This window comes from Agelaius phoeniceus, chromosome 24 (assembly GCF_051311805.1).
Source record: "Agelaius phoeniceus isolate bAgePho1 chromosome 24, bAgePho1.hap1, whole genome shotgun sequence".
Taxonomy (NCBI): Eukaryota; Metazoa; Chordata; class Aves; order Passeriformes; family Icteridae; genus Agelaius; species Agelaius phoeniceus.
Window position 1 is genome coordinate 3,450,616 of NC_135288.1, and position 16,801 is coordinate 3,467,416.

Below are 16,801 nucleotides of genomic sequence, written 5' to 3' on the forward strand. Positions count from 1 at the left end.
AGCTGGGATGAGATGTCTGGGAAGGCAGGGGAGTCAGTGAGGTTTGGATGTTGAGATAATGTCACTGTCATATTTTCTGAAAAATCCCCTCGCCAGGATTTCTTCTCCTGGGAAGCTGAGAAGCCTCAGAAAAGAAGGAAAACAATAATTATCTGCTTCTCCCTGTTTTGCTGCTTTGGAATGTGGTCTAGATATTGTTTACCAACTGGTCAATGTTTGATTGGTTTCAGGTGAATTGGTTTTATTTAATGACCAATGACTCTGAGGAGTCAGTCATGAGTTTTTCATTATGATTCTTGTTACACCTTCTGTCTGTATCCTTCTCTTTCTTTAGTATAGTTTTAGTATAGTATTCTTTTAATATAATATAATTTAAAATAATAAATCAGCCTTCTGGGAACATAAAGTCAGATTCTCATCTCTCACCTCATCCTGGAAACCCTCACAAACTCAACAAGATAACAGTTTAACAGTGAGTAGGATGTCCCTTTCTCCAGGCTGTTTCAATTGCTGTGTATGCTTTAACACACATCTTACTGATACTTTAAGCATTTTAAAGTAGAGCCTGGAACCCATATATAGCAGTTTCAGTAGAAAACAATACTGTGTTAAAACTCATGACTAACATCTCAGACATGACAACCTTGAGCCTTTTGACTCCCTCAGCAGCTCTTTGATGCCTATACTAGAGAATATCTCTCTGGGATGGCTGGATTAAAAAGCACCAGTTTTATTCTTCTTTTCTTGTATTCCAATTCCCAGCACAGCAGGCCTGACTCTAGTTGCCTTCCCACCACCTTCTGTTGGCTTAAACTTCACCTCCTCCCGAGAGGGATTGTGCTGGTTTTCTGAGAGAACAGTCAGGAGATGGTAATAGAGGGGGAAAGTCTTACAAATCTTCCTTCCTTCCCACATAGAAGTGTGGGACACACTTATCAAGCAGATATCAATCAGCAAAGGCCCTTGGGGGCCAAGATTCAGGAGAAGTCAATCAAGCCAGCTGGTTGTGGCCAGACTGGGATGTGAACTGGCACAGCTCCACGTCCCCCTGCAGCAGTGGAGGGTGGGTGTGTGCCCTGGCCTTCACTTCTGATTTCTTAGAGGAGCCAAGCAGTGCTGACAGCTCCTCTTGGCATTCTTGCCTGCCAACTTGGATTTCAGTGGAAGCATTTTGTTTAGTGGGAAGCTGGCTAGGGATAGTGCAGTGTCTGAGGGGCAGAGAAACCATCAAATCTAATTTGCAAATATGCTTGCTGTGCCAAGCAGGCCCCTATCCCAAACAAGGCTCTTGCCTTTCAGAGTGCATGGAGCACATTAATGGAATTACTGGGTTTCAGAGTCCAAAGGAAAGCAAGCTGCTGAATTGTGCATGGCCAATAATGGGTGCTGCCAACCACTGTTCAGAAGTTACAATGAAGTCTGGCAAGGCAGGAGGTGGCAAATGTCATTAGAGCTGTGTGCAGGGTGTTAGCCTGGTCCTTCTCTGCTCCCACTGGGATATTTCTTCATTTACATGATGGCTGTTCATGAGATTGCTCCCTGCTCTCTCTGGTCCAGCTCTCCCAGCACCAGTGGCAGCTTTTTTCCATCCTTGGGGGTGATGGTCTCTGCCTGTGGAGCTGATCAGTGTTGAGTTTCTCCCATTCAGCTTTTCCCAGTGCTTACTCCTGAGTGCAGCACTATTCTGAGCTGGCTGCAGGATTTCCCTGAGGGTGCTTTAGAGCTCAGGGTGTGTATGGGAGTAGCAGTAAAAATCCAGTCAGAGATGCTTTTTTCCTCGATTGCTTACCCTCCATTAGGTTCTCCCAGACTGCAGGGTCTATTAACTCACTGTCTGCAAGCTAATACAGACTTGTTCCACCAGGAACTGGCTTGCTGCTAATACTGGACCCACCTGGCTTTAGGTCAGGAAGCATTGCCTCTTCTTGCCATTTTTAGCACATTCCACTGAACTAATCAGTGTTTTGTGCCTTGAGGGACTGACAGGGAGGGACAATTTGCAGTGTCTGTTCAAGCTGTGCTTGACTGGGTAAAGTTCAGCTCCAGCTATTGTTAGAGTACATGAATTGTTTTTCCTTTCAGCAGCACAGGGGAAGTCAGGCTGTTGCTCATTGCTGGTGTGGAGGGATCCACCTGCATGTTCCCATCAGCTGCAGTGGGTGTGTTTGGAAAGCCTTTGAAGAAGACAAAGCCCCATTGTCCCCTCAAGGGCTCCCCAAAGGGTGACTTCACACCCCCATGATCTGTGAAATTGAGAAATTGCAAAGTCACTGTATTTTACATTGCAGAGATGTCCCATGGATGCTGCTGGGAATCTCAGCCTGAGAATTTATTCTTCTGTCAGGGAAACCTGTGTGGACACCATTCCACAAAATATTTTATCTGTAGCTGGTGCTGCTGGAAGGAGAGGATTTGTATCACACTGTGGTTTCCTGTTGGAGTGTTCCAAAATTAGTCCCTCAGATTGGACTTCTGCCCTTCTTCCCTAGGAAAGAATCACAAGGCCCAGTGTGGAGAGGAGCACACAGACCCCTCTTGGAGGCCATGTCAGCACTGCAGGGAGTGACTGGGAGGGTGGCTTATCACAAATGTGATGTGTGACATGAGCCTTATCAAAGTGTTGCAGCAGCCTTAGCTGTGACTGGCCTTGTGCAAGGAGGGGTGTGTGCTTGAATTTACCCTTTCCCTGGAGCTGTGGCCCCTGAGAGCTGTTGTCAGCAGCTCTGGAACACCTGCAATCCAATTCCTTATCCTCACCAGGTACTGTTCCTGTCACCTCTGCATAAGCAAAGTCAGAATTGGATTGTTCCAGCTGAATCTGTCCTGGTGCTGCCTTCTTAAGCCCTGAACAAGCTTCTGAGGGTACTCAGGTCCATGGGAATGCACTGAGATTCTGGGAATGAGACTCATGAGGTGCTCAAAATAACACAGTTCCTAGCAGTACATGCAGTCAACCACAGGACAGCTGTGTTGAGCTGGGCTTGATGCCATTGCTGGGGCTCCCATGGGGATCCAAGCTCTTTGTTCCTTGGGATGCTGACTAAATGTGTTTCTAGCAATATTTCCTTCTTTGGTGGGGTGCTAGAATATGTTTTGGGTCAAATTCATCTCCTGTGAAATTTAGCAAGGTTAAATAAACCTTAATCAGACTTCCAGTGTTCCCATTGGCCATGTTAGAACAACTTTGCAAGGGGCCACTCCCAGAAAGTGAGAAATGCTTTTTGCAGCAAGCTGCTGTGTAGTTCAGTGATCCCACCTACCCTCTCATGATAATATCCAAACCTTTGAGGATCCTTCAAGAAGAAATTCTGGGAATCAGCATCTCAGCCAGGTGCAGAGTGAGACAAGACACAGTTATTGATGTATCTTTCTGTTGATGCTCGGAACCTTTATTGGGTGACTGCTAGAAAGCATATACAATGAATTCCCTTTCCTCCCTCTGGTTATCTTGAAACTTGTGCAGTGTTATGATTTTTATTTATTTCTTTTCATGTAGCTTTTGCTTACTCCAGGCATTTGTGGCAGTTCCCATGACTGAATAATTTAAACCAGCAAAAGGACTCTCTTATCACTGAAACCCTGTCTATAGGAGGACTCATGATGATCTTTCAATGTTAAGCAGGTTTTTTTTTTTCCTGCTAACCTGTTAGCATTTCTTACTGCAGAGGAAAAACCTCTAGTCAAAAACTCATTTTCATTTTTACTAAGTTTTCTCTGTCTCATGTAAGTAAGATCCAGGCTTGTGGGTACCAGAATATCAATAAAACTTAAGATTTTGACTTTAGGCAAATACAAGAAAATTTAATGCAACAGACAGGAGAGAGGTCCAGCACAGATGTCTAATGTGTTAGTTTTATTTAAAGATGGTCAGTCAGTGCTAACGTAAGAAATGTTCTTTAAAAAACATCAAATAAATAAATAAATAAATAAATAAAAATAGGAATAACTTTCTGTTGAGGAGCTTGGAAAGCATCTGGCTTTCATCTTGGGAGGAAGGGGTACTGTAAAGCATTCTTCAGAGCAGGTTCTAGGGAGGTTGATCCTAATTTCTCCGGTAACCTGTAAACCAAACATGAAATAAATGTTACTAGAATCTGCTTTTGCCTTGGTACGTGTCACCATTGTCAGCAATGCTTTTGCAAAACCAATACTAGCTTAAATACTAGGCTCAAATTAGTTTCAGAATGGAATTGTCTTAAAGATTGAAATGAGGAGCTGCTCCTCCCCTGTGCCATGGCACGGCCACGGTCTGTGCTATTCAGTGAAATGGCTTAGCCAGGACTCACCATTGCAGCCCATCCCACTGAGGGAGCCGATCCTGTCAATCCTCCTGCCAAAACAGCCAGAATCCCTCATCATCCTGGGCATCTGCAGCCCCCTCAGTCTCTTGAGGAAGGGGTCCCTGTAGGACAGAGGGGTGCTGGGTGCCAGCCTGGGTTCAGCCTTCTGGTTGTCACTGTCGTCGGCGGGTTCCGGCAGCGTCTCCTCCTGGGGTTTGGCTTCTTGCAGGTCAGGATTGGACTCCAGGGCTTCCATCATTGCAAACTTATCCTCCAGTCTTTCCAGCAGAGCCTATAAGAGAAGGATTAAATTAATGAAATTCCTTGTTTTGTGGTCATTTGCTAACTCTTCCAGTCGTTCTGTTCTGTATCCATTGATGGTCCCATAGCCCACCCTGGGGACACTGACAGGTTGGGTCCCAGCCTTACTGGTGGTCTTTGGGTTCTGTCCTCTGCATTATTTCCCTGTTCACACTAATTCCATCTATGGGAAGGCATAGCTTCACCTTGTGAACTGAGTGAAGCTGCTTGCCATCATGTGTATCTTACTGGCAAGTTTGGAACACGTGTTGGCAGAGAAGAAAATGCAAGATCTGGGTTGAACAGGGTCTACTCAGCCCACCAGTGTGAGAGAACCTCTGGCCACACAGCCCACCCCCACATTCTCACATTGCTGCTTTGTCACCCCTGGCTGTTTCAATGGACATCACTTGGAGAAGCTCTGGGTGTTTTCACTAATCTCTGCCCCAGGGATTACAGGATTGCTATTCCTGAAAGTGACTGAAAATCCCTGTGTGGTAAATTCATGCCTGCTGTGTGATTGCTTCCTGGGTACCATTCTTTGTAATTTGTAAAGCTTTGTGTAACTGGGCTCAGATAACCTCCTCAAGGGCAGCTCAACCAATTAGAGGAATCTAATTGCCCAGCTCTAGAATGTGAATATAGAGGAATGAGCCTTATGGCTTGCCTGACAGTGAGTGCATTTGGAAGCCACTCTTCCTGGCTGCTGGAAACAGCCCAGGGGCAGCTTTAGCTTCAATTGTCCTTATCAGCTCAGGGAGTTTGTTCTTAGGGCCTGAGAACAGCTTTGGGAAGCTGGTTACTGGTACCAACCAGCCCAAGGAAAGGTTTGAGCTTTCAGATCCCATCACAGTCTCAAGCTTGTACTGTGCTGTAACAACAGATTTTCTCTATTTGTTAAAATGCTTAGCAGTAATTTTATAGCTCTGGAAGCTTTTCTGGATGAGCCACACTAAATGATTGTGTTAATTCCTCTAGTAATATTTCTAAAAGTTTGTTTTTGGGTGCTCCACTTTACCTCCTCATCTCTCATCCATACACAAGCAGATCTCTCAAATTTACAAAGCTAGAGCCATATGGCTGCCCTGTGGAGCAGGGGTAAGCACATAGACAGGACCCCACATCAGAGTTTTCTATTTGTTCTTACAGAGCTACTCTGATGATTTTTTCCTTCCCTGGAACTTTGTTCCCAGGAAGATGTATCTTTAAAAGAAAAAGGACCAAAACACCAAAACAGACATCCTACAATATCACAATTTGGTTCCCACTACTGCCCAGGACCTACAGAGCTTCTCTGAACTCCTTTGAAAAGCTTTGTCCCCCAGCATGAGATGGCTGATGTGGTTATTGCAGTCCAGTCATGCAAAAGGAAGGCAAAGCACCACTTCACACCCTGCTAAGCACCCCAAAAGTTTACCCTTGCAAAATGAGAGTCCTCACCTCCATGCTGGCCAGTTCTTTGGCAGGGCTGAGGCTGTAGATAGGGTTGGCTCTGCTGGGCTGGAGCTGGATGAGCAGGAGCAAAAGGAAGCCATAGAAAAATGAGCCTTTAGTGTCCATGGCGCTGAGCTCGTTGGGAGTAGGGAAGTTCAAGCTGTTTCTTCTGAGATGTCCCTTCAAGTCTCTTTCTTCCTTGTGGTGGTGTGTCTCTTCTGAAGCTCGTCTTTTATACTCTTTGGGTGATCCCTGCTTCCTAGGTTATCAGTGGGTTTATCTTGGGCACATTCCAGTCCCACTGCAGGCATGCAGCTCTGTCAAGGGAAGATTCCCTTTATTAGCTGTCATTAGGCAGCAGCTGCTGTTGCTGAGGAATGTATGTCACAAGTCAGTGATTTCATGTCACTCCCCCTCCTCTTGATACCAAGAGCTGTGATTACATAGTCCAGTTGGAAATTCTTAGCAATTCTCTTTCAAGAGACCCCTATGGTCAGATTTACAGAGATGGGAAACAATCCCAAAACTTCTCTAAACTTTGCTCAGTTAGAAGATTTCCATAAGGAAAATGCCTTTTAAAGGGGAAAGAACAGGCTTTCAGATCAGTGTTTGGTGAAGAGTCAAGAATGAAGATAAATTGTCTTTCAGGACACCTAAAGCATTGTGCACACTTTCCTTCTTATATGGAATACGCGCGGCCACCGCCTACCAGAAAGTGTGCTGAAAATCCCAAATTTGGGCCACTTTTCCCATTGCCATGAGGTGATATCACCACTGAAACTTTGTGTTTGTGTGTTACCAACAAGAGCAGCACCTCGATCTGCACCTCAGTGCAGAACTGACAGTGGGGAGAGCGAGCACCTCCAGCCCTGCGCGACAACCGGCTCCGGCACCACTGACAAACACTAGAGTTTATGAACAGCCAAATGCTTAAATAATGGGATTTCTTTAAGCACTGATGGTAAGAACTCTTTAAATTTTATTGACCCTGCATCAATAAAATTTAAAGAACAGGCAGCCAGCTTCAGCAATAATCTTATTTTGCCGTCATACAAGAAATTTGTTCGATGAGAACTTATATAGATAGCTGGTATTATTCAGAATCTGTCCTGAAGAAAGAATGGATGAATTGGATTGTATGTGAGTTTTGTGAGGAGTTAAAACAAAATCTTAAATATAATATATTAAAAACTAAAAGTATTTATTTGTTTAAGTGCTGGATGTCTTAAAATTAGCTAGAAACTGCCTATGCTTAGATGAGAAATTACAAAAGTACAGAAATGCTTCAAATTTCTCTTCCATTTTTGTCTTTGTACATATAGTATAACTAAAACTTAATCATTTTACAGAAATGCAAGAGAGTTCTAAATCATGAAGCAATGGCTTTTTTTTTCTTTTTGCATTTTCCTAATGTTTCTTGTTATTTTAAATTGAAACAACAACAAATGTAGGAGTAAGCTGAATGTCAATCTAGTAATAATTTGTTGACTTTTCATACGAAAAGATCTTGAAAGAATCTCCTGAGTACGCTTTGAAAATAATAATAGAATGATAAACTATTGCCCATGTCTTAAATGTCTTAACATGGTGTTTATGTACAAACATGTGCACACACTGCTCACATGATCAGCTACCAAAATTATACTAGAAAGGACATTCTCAAGGTTGTGAAGTCATGCTCAAATGCTACTTCTTCCTAATATAGCCCGAAGTCAGCCCAACTCTGTATGTGCTCTGATGAAGCCCTTTATTAAAAGAGCTCTCTCTGGTTTTCCTCAATGCTTTATTTTTTTTCAGAACATAAAGACAATGCTATTTTTTTGTATTGTTCTGTACTCCAACACTTTCTTATTTTGTGCTTTTAAAAAAGAATTAAGATCCTTAGAGCTTATTTTTTATAATTAACATTCTATACTGCAGTGTCTGTATAATTCATTAATTAGTTACAAGTATTCTCTTCCTGCTGCTCTTTTGTGTATGTTTGTTTGTGCCAAGGTGTTACTTTGTTTTGTAAACTAGAAAAGTGGGAGAAGATAAACCAGAATTATTCATTCATTTTGAGTGTCCAATTTAAGATAATTAGAATCAGTTATTGTTGTATTTCTTGTTTCTTTCCTTTCACACCCCCCACACACACACACACACACTAAGTATTCTCTAGTGCTCTCTGGACAAAAATATTTTGTAGCTTGTTCTGAGATTTCCTTTGTGTCAGTTTTTTTTTTTTTTTAATTTGGTTTGTTTTGGTTTTGGTTTTATTTTTATTTTGTACAGCAGCCCCTGGGGCGCAAACCCAGCAGCAAGAAATTAAGGAACACAATATTAATCTCAGATGTGAAATATTTTGCTTTGAATGACCTGTCCCTGTGAAACAATCTAATTGTCCAGGATTTTAGTCATTAAGTCAGACCCAAGATAGTCCTTTCTTTACTGGTTCATTCTTTTTCATCTTCTGTGTTCCATGGCTGATAAATAAGATGCAGCAGCATGACTTCAGCTTTGAGAATCCTTTTCTAAGACAGGAAACTTTTGTGCTCTATTCCATGTACAGTGTAGAGATGGGATGAAATGGCTGCCTGTCACAGTAGCAGTTGTATTTTCACAGCCAAATTCTGCCCTCAATTATCCATCTTGCAGTTCTGCCAAAGCAAACAGAGTGTGAAATGTCAGAACTCAGCTCATCATTGTTAAGCTATAAAAGTCACTTGTTTATCTCAGTCTTATCACCCTGGTAAATTAATATAGACTTTAGGCTTTATAGCCTAGCAGTAAAGTCAAGGTCTAGGCATTGCCCATGCTCAGCTGGGCATTTCCCCAGTAAAATGTCTGCCTTAACAGGGCAAGCAGGTTCTTCTGAAAAGCTTTCTGTGACTGCTTTTAGGGAACCTGGCACATTTCCCCTGCTTCCCAGGGTGTGGGATGGGAGGTTTGGTGCCAGGAGGCTCTGTCAGAGCAGCTCTGGTTGTTCAGATCAGAGATGCTGCTGGCAGCCTGTGTGTGGATCCTGTGATGAGGAGGATGGACACAGCTCAGCTGAGGTGGCATTGCCCCTTTCTCAGCAAGATGATTCTGTGTCCTTGTTTTTCAGCCCTGTAAGGGTAAGGACTGGGGGTAACCCTGGGGGTTGGCACCATCTGGGTTCCATCTGCTGATGGACAGACCTGCCCTGAGTGCTACCCTGACCTGCTGCACATCCTGCCTCTGTGTCCATTCTCCTACTGCCACTCTGGGCTGGGCAGTGTGAGCTGTTTGTACAGAGCCTCCTGTTCTGAGGAAGAGGCTGGGTTTGGATTCCTTTCATCTCCCAGTGACAAAACCTTTGACAAAACTATGTCACACTGTGACTGTGTTCACAGGGGTCTTGGGATGAGGGAAGAGACAAGGATCTGACTCCATGTTTTAGAAGGCTTGATTTATTATTTTATGATATATATTATATTAAAACTATACTAAAAGAATAGGAGAAAGGATTTCATCAGAAGGCTGGCTAAGAATAGAAAAAGAAGGAATGAATAACAAAGGCTTGTGGCTTGGACAGAGAGTCCGAGACAGCTGGATTGTGATTGGCTATTAATTAGAAACAACCACATGAGGCCAATCACAGATCCATAACCATTGTTTACATTTTGTTCCTGAGGCCTCTCAGCTTCTCAGGAGGACAAATCCTAAGGAAAGGATTTTCCATCAAAGATGTCTGCGCCACCACACCCCACCCAGGCTCTCTTTCCCTGCATGATGGTTAGATTGAGAAGGAAATTAATCGGTGAGGCCATCAGACAAGAATCAAAGCAGAAATATAAAAATGTCTGAAGTGGCCATCCTTCAATTAAGTGGCGCCTCGCATTTTACAGAGGGGGAAGTTTCATTTCATCCTAAACACGGATTGTTTCTCCCGCTGATCGTGGTACATTATCTGAGTGCTGGGCCCTGCAGGCCCAGCGCCGGCTGAGGGGAGCGAGCCCCGGGCAGGCCAGGGCAGCCCGGCGGGGCGATTGGCGTCTGTCCCAGGTGCTGAAGCCCTCGCAGCCCTTCGCCTGCAGCTGCAGCCGCCACCCGGTGGATTTTTAAAGCGATTTTTAAAGCCCTTTGTCCTAAGGAGTCCCCCCATGCCGGTCTGCCGTGCCAAGCCTGGCACTGACAGCAGCGGCTCAGCCCGTGGCACAGGGGTGGGTGTAGGAATGAACCCCCAGCCCCGTGCCCACCTCCGGGCAGGATTCCCTGGTGGCAGCACTGAAACCATCAGGAAAGTCGAGCTGGATCCCGGCCACACTCCCAGACCTGGCAGCAGTGCCTGGTAGTGCCACCCCTGTACCGTGTGGAGGGTCTGACACTGTCCTGGGAGGATGCAGCCACCACCCTCCAGCCAAAGCCTTTCGGAACTGGTGTGCACTGAGGCTGGCCAGGATCTGTGTGATATCAAGGGGAATAAATACAACTGGGCCTTCTGTTAACAAGCTAGCCAGAAGTGAGTCTTGGATGAGACTAAATCTCAATTGCTGCCTGACATCAAATCAGGTACACCAAAAGCACACAAATATGAGAAAGGTACCTGTATGTTTCTTTCTATGTGGGAGTACTTGGAGGCTTTTGTCCTCAGCAACTTCTGTAAATGAATGCACTGCTTCTTAACAAAGATGGAAATGGCACAGCTAGAGAGGAGCTTCCCTCATCTGACTGGCATCCTCACTTCAAAGCTTAGCTTTGATTATTGAAATGCTAATAGAACCCAGGAAATTACCTAAAGTACAAACACACCTGGCTTCAGTCTTGGGGATCTAATTATAGAGCCTTTTATGTGAAATAAATTGTTCTTGCTTTGAGAAAAGTGCCTTTTTAAAATGTTCCCACAAAATGCCAGGTGATGGGATGGCACATTACCAGCCTGACCTCTGTAATTGCAACTCTTATCTGTTTCTTATTCATCTTCTGTAGGATTCTGTTCACAAGTGTTCACAGCTCAGACTTCAACCTACTCTGACCTCTGTTATTTTTCTGCAAATAAACTTCAGTAGTGCTTGTCCTCCCCTGGGTTTTCAGTGAAATTTCAGCATCAAGAAGCCTTCATGTCTGTGACAACATCCCTGCTCTAGAGTTACTGGGAGCTAGGAACCAGCTTTAGACTTTAGACCAGCTTTAGGATTATTAGAAAGGAGGCTGCAAACTTCCCATTAGCTCCAGGTGTCATAAGATGCTGATTTACATTGTTTGGCACCCTGATGTCCATGGGCTCTGTGGATGAACCTTTCCACCTGCACCTGGGCCAGCCCTGGGCTAGCACACCTGAACAGGGACTCTAAGAAAGCCGCATCTGATCTGCTTCTTCTTAGCCTAAATAGCTGATTTTAAGCCATGTATAGACTGGCTATTGGTATGGAATTATGCTGGAAGATGAAAGAATAACACAGTTTTCATTCTGGACTTTAATTCCTTTTTTGATTGGTAGAAATCTTAATTTTCTTGTGATTTTTTTTTCTTAGGAATGGCAATTCAGAGTGTAATAAATTCATTGTGAACTAATCCATCATTGGAGAGCTTGTACTCAGGGCTCTGTATGCACATGGCAACAAATACCTGTTCAGTGCCTTTTCACAGTTGCTGTTGCTTTGTTAATAAAGTTAACTTAAACAGATTAACTGGCAAACAACATGAGACCTAACCAAAAATGTTAAACAAAGAAGCCTTCAGGATATGTTTTTCAATTTTCTTCTCAGTAGTTTGAAATACCTGGATTTGCCTATGGAAGAGTGGGGTGCCTTTGAATTTCCTTCAGAGAAGGGTAGTATTGGTTTGGGGTTGTTTTATTTGTTTAGTTTTTGGTTTGTTTGTTTGGGGAGGGGTTTGTTTCTTTTTTCTTTTTTAATAAAACTTTTTTTTTTTTTAATAAATGGGGGGGTTGTTTCTTTTTTCTTTTTTTTTTTAATAAAACAAATACTAAGAAAAATTTGTTTTCCTCCATCAGTGACAGATCCAAATGCAGAGTCAGTGCTTTCTAGTGATGTCTGCTAAGAGAGCTGCCCTTTGTTCAAATTGTGGGTCAGAGACTTGGGGCTTTGTGTCCTGGTTTCTGTTCACCAGAGAGCAACCCTCTGAAATGCTCCTGAATTCCAGTGTCTAACTGCAAACTAGGGCTCTGTTTCAGGAATGAAATATGAACAAATCACACAGCAAACCCTGAAGCAAATTCATTACATTATGGAAAACAGTTTATTACCTGTGACATAATGAGACTTGTTTATTTATTTATACATTCAGTAAACAAAGAGTACAAATGTAGTTTTCTGTAATTGATTTCCAGGTAGATGTTGACAAATAAATGCTCTGCTACAAACAGGCAGTACAGCAAAGGTGCACTCTGCTGGCCAGGTCTATCAGGGGAGAGCTGGGTGTGTTTGCCCAGTACAGACCTGCAGTAGGCAAGGAAACCCCAAAGTCAGTCCTGCCAATAAGGAAGATGAATAAGAAATAGAAAGAGAAGTGTACAGGATTTCACACAACATGGAAATGTTACTGGTTTACTGTTCTAGTGGCAGATTTGGCTCCACTGTTCTGCTAAGAGTTTGTTTGGATTGAAACAATTATCCCTGGGGAGCTGGTGGAAAACCTCTCTGATCTTCTGAGACAAGATGAAATGCTTACAGCTGGCTCAGAGGAAGGAGGGGAAGCAAGTAAAACACAGGAGTGGCATTCACAGGTTTTAAGTCTACATCTGATGACAGTGAATTCTGAGGAAGGTAAAATAATCAGCTGTGTTTGTGATAGGAGGGAGAAACTTACTTTAAGGCACCATTTCCTTAAAGCTGAATTAACTCTGCTCTTTTGGATATTTCTGCAAGTTACACATGAATACACACACCAGCAACCTCTGCTTTTCTCTCAGCACAGCAGAGTCAGCATCCTAACCCACTCAGTGATCCAATTCTGTCTAGTCTGACACCAAAACAGCCCCTGTTTGCTTTGGAGAGGCCCTTTTTTCTTCTGCTTTGGTATCTGCGGGGTGAGCTCAGGAGGTGGCTGAGGAATCTCTGGATGGCAGCAGCATCACCAATGGAAATGTTCTTGGGGCTTTGCATCCACTGGGGTTCAGGGTCTGGCTGATCAAAGGCACCTCCTGCCATCAGGTCATCCTGCTCATGGTCCCACTCTTCTGACACCAGGGGATGCTCCAGGACCTCATCCAACAATTTGGGCAGACTCTGGAAAAAGGGAAGGGTAGAAGATGGGAAGGGAAGAGAAGAGAAGAGAAGGAGGGGTTTGGGAAACTCTCATTATTTCCATACTCAGTGGTAAGTTTGAGGATGTATTTCTGAGCTGCCAGACTGCCAAGTGTTTCCTAGAACTGGGCACATGGATAAATGATGAAAAATTTTTAAAAGGCCTGATAAAGTGTGAATAAGGAAAAAGAAAAAAATAGTTTATATCTAAGAGAATTAATGCAATGGCAGGAGACATGCTGAAATTGGTTCTGAAGGATTATGTTATACATTTCCCTGCACAGTGAGAGGTTACTTCATGTATGGCAATGCCAGCTCCCTAATGCAGTGGCTGAAATGTTTTTCTGGATCACTTGGAGCTCCTGCACAAACAAATACACAGAGGTACAATTTTTGGTTAGGTCTTATGTTGTTTGCTAGTTAATCTGTTTAGGTTAACTTTATTAACAAAGCAACAGCAACTGTGAAAAGGCACTGAACAGGTATTTGTTGCCATGTGCATACACATGTTTTTCTTATATTCTACACCTGGTAGTCACAAGCAGGGGCTGCATTGCTGCACAACTGAGCTGGGGAGGAGATCCTGCAGCCATAAGCCCTTAATTCCTTTTTCAGCTAAAACCAGGGGCTTCAGGGGGGTGCATGCAGGTGACTGCTCCAGGGCTTTAGGTCACAGTCCTTCCAGAAGAATTTCTTTACTCCAAAAGCTTATTGCTACACTGAGTCACAAGATGACCCTAAATGTACAATCCCCTAACTGAATCCACAGGAAAAAAAAAAAAAACCAAAAAAACCCAAAAAAAAACCCAACCAAACATTTTCCTTTCAATCACCTCATGTGATTAGAAATTTAAATCCAGTGATCAATAACTTTAATTTCCTCTGTTTAATCACTTTGAATCTGCCCATCTCAGCATTCCTGCTGTCATGTTATCTCTTTAAGATGGGGCTGGAAGAAACAGAGCTCATCTGGCATGTCCAATTCCTAAAGAAGCATCAGCTTCTTTCAACTCTATTCAGTCACTTACCTGGAAGCTGGAAATGGATCTGGCCTCTGCCTGGTTTTGACTGACAATAAGCAGCAGAAGGAATCCAGGGTAAAAAAGAAGTTTCAGGTTCATGTTTGGTGTCTGGTTCCTCTTCCCTTAAGTCTCTCCAGTTCAGTGTTGCTCTGTGTCTCCAGCTATCTGCATTTATATCTTCCTCCAACCCCTCCCAAATCTACCTTTTGAGTTCCTGCTAGTGCAAGGATTGGTTTGAGGTTTTGATCTGTTTTCATCCACCCAGGAGGAGGAGGAGGAAGACAAGGAGGAGGAAAGAAATAATTCTCTCTTCTGGTGGTGAATTAAAGGAGCAATTTCCACTCAGGCAATGCAGCATCAATCTGGAGTTTTGGTGCCACTGATGTACATGAGTGAGCACAGCTCAGGCTTCCTTGGGCTGACTGCTAACCCTTTCCTTTTCATGCAAAGGAAAAGAGCTGTGAGAGAGCTCTGAAGTGAGAAAGGAAGTGAATGGTGTCCCCAACACATCCACCTGGCTCCTTTGTCACTGGGAACTCCATACCAGAGGGATGGGCTAAGAAAAATGCTAAGAACTGAGAGTTATTACATAATAATGCTATCATAACACAATAATATAAGTTACTAATGTGATATTATTGACTTAAGAGATGAAAGAGTGTGATTTGGAGAAGAAGGGGAAAACCAAATATTACAAATACAAGTTGCAGTGATTATTGGCCTGAATGATAATCAGTGTGGCCATGCACAGACAACTTCTACAAGGCTTAAGTTGAGGAAGAAATTCCTCTTTCCCTGGATCCAGCTTAAAATAGTTCCTTTATGTGATCTTTGTCTATTGTTACACAATTTCTATTAAATCTGCACTCAGTCTGAAAGGAAGAACAGGCTTGAAATTTGGCTTCACTGAAACATTGAAATGCAATAATGCTTCTTGCCCTTTCATGGCATTTTTGCACACATGTGATGCACAGAGTTAAAGGCCATCAAGCTGGATCTACACAGAGGAAATGGAAATTAAAGACCATCTGGCATTTTTCATCTGATATTTGAGTTACTGAAAGCTTGCAAACCAGTTTTCAGTATCAACTTGTTGGTCCTGGAAGTTTGGAAAAAATAATTCTGTGATGTGGCAGCAGGTTTAATGTTTTCAATGCTTTTTCATGTGCAGATCAGTTTGAGGTATCATTTTAAGTGTCTCTAGAAGTGGGTGTTGTAAGGAGACAGCTTAGAAACATCCCTCTGTGACACAAATCTCATGTTATTATATTATTGGAGTTTTTTTGTTGTCCATGTTGGTGAAAACCACATTTGATATGAATCTTATTAGTAAATGAAATCAGCATCCCAGAGCTTTGAGGTGTGTGCTTCTCAATGGAACAACACAGTAAGAAAAGGTCAGGGCAGTTTCAGGTTCATCTTCATCTTTTCTCCAGGATTTTCTTGTTGCTTTGATTGGTTTCTCACAGGTCTGCATAAAGTGGATAAAAAATCTTCTGGACCTTGGGATCTCTGAAGTTGTGTTGGGGTTCTGCTGAATTGTCTCTCTGGTTACTGTTGGACATTCATGCACTAGCACAGTCCTCATCCATGCCTGTGCTGGTAAAAGAATGATTAAGGCTGGACAGGATTTCTAGAAGTCTGTGGTGCAATCTTGTGCTAAAGCAGAGCCAACTTAGATGAAATTTCTCAATGCCTTGTCAAGGTGAATTTTAAAACCTTCAAGAAACAACGATTTACTAAAATCTACTCGGAATTTCTCCCATTGCCATTTGTGTCATTGCCTCTCATGCTAATGCCTTGCAGCTGGATGCTGTCCATAAGCACAGCTAAAGGATGTTCCACCTCCCCAGACAATGACATCCCATGGGATGGTATTTCAGAGAGTGCTGCATAACCCACACAGCAAGGGCAGCTTCAGGTAACCCCCAGCTGGGTTCAGATCAGATTTGGTGCAGTGGCAAGTGGTTGGAAACAGAAAGCCACCCAGCAAATGTCTCTGCTTTACATTCCAGATTTTCTCAGGGCTCAGATGAGCATCAAACTCAGGCTCTGAATATTCACAGAGATTTATCATTGAGGTGGTGCAGCTAGGATGAAGACTTCAGCACAGACATCAGTCTATAAGAAGGGAGGAACCCCTGAGGAACAGCAGAAAATATTTTGGAGTTAGGAAATGGCTTTGTGTCCTTTTTTGTAGTGTTCCTTTGTATGGCAAGTCTTTCAAATAGGAAGGAAGCAGGTTGGAAAACCTTTCAAGCTTTTCTTGAAAGGTTGGTGTGTGTTGCTCATCTCCAACAAGTTGTTTACCAGCTTCATGAGATATTTCTCCTGTATCATCAGAAATCTGATTAAAGAGCAAGATTAGGGCAAACTATTCCTCTGGTGTGGTGGTACCAGTTGTGGGTTCCTCTGGGTCTGGAGTGAAGGCACTGAGACAGGAGTTCATGTTCACACTCAGGTGTTTATTATTTCTTATCAGTGAAACAGTCTCACTGCTGGGAGTTCTGCAGCTTTTCATTAGAAGGCACAAAATGGCCACAATCTCTTGGTA

The 16,801-nt window shown here is 43.2% G+C and overlaps 1 protein-coding gene across 1 annotated transcript; it reads right to left on the bottom strand.

The window, feature by feature from the left end:
* Window positions 1-4,246: 4,246 nt before the first annotated feature.
* On the bottom strand, window positions 4,247-6,367 carry LOC129129928 (natriuretic peptides A-like). The gene is made up of 2 exons (XM_054648056.2): window positions 6,021-6,367; window positions 4,247-4,572 (listed from the first exon to the last, which is right to left on the bottom strand). Exons 1-2 carry the CDS (start codon window positions 6,138-6,140, stop codon window positions 4,255-4,257), a joined length of 438 nt encoding a protein of 145 aa, XP_054504031.2. The 5' UTR covers window positions 6,141-6,367; the 3' UTR covers window positions 4,247-4,254.
* Window positions 6,368-16,801: the final 10,434 nt, after the last annotated feature.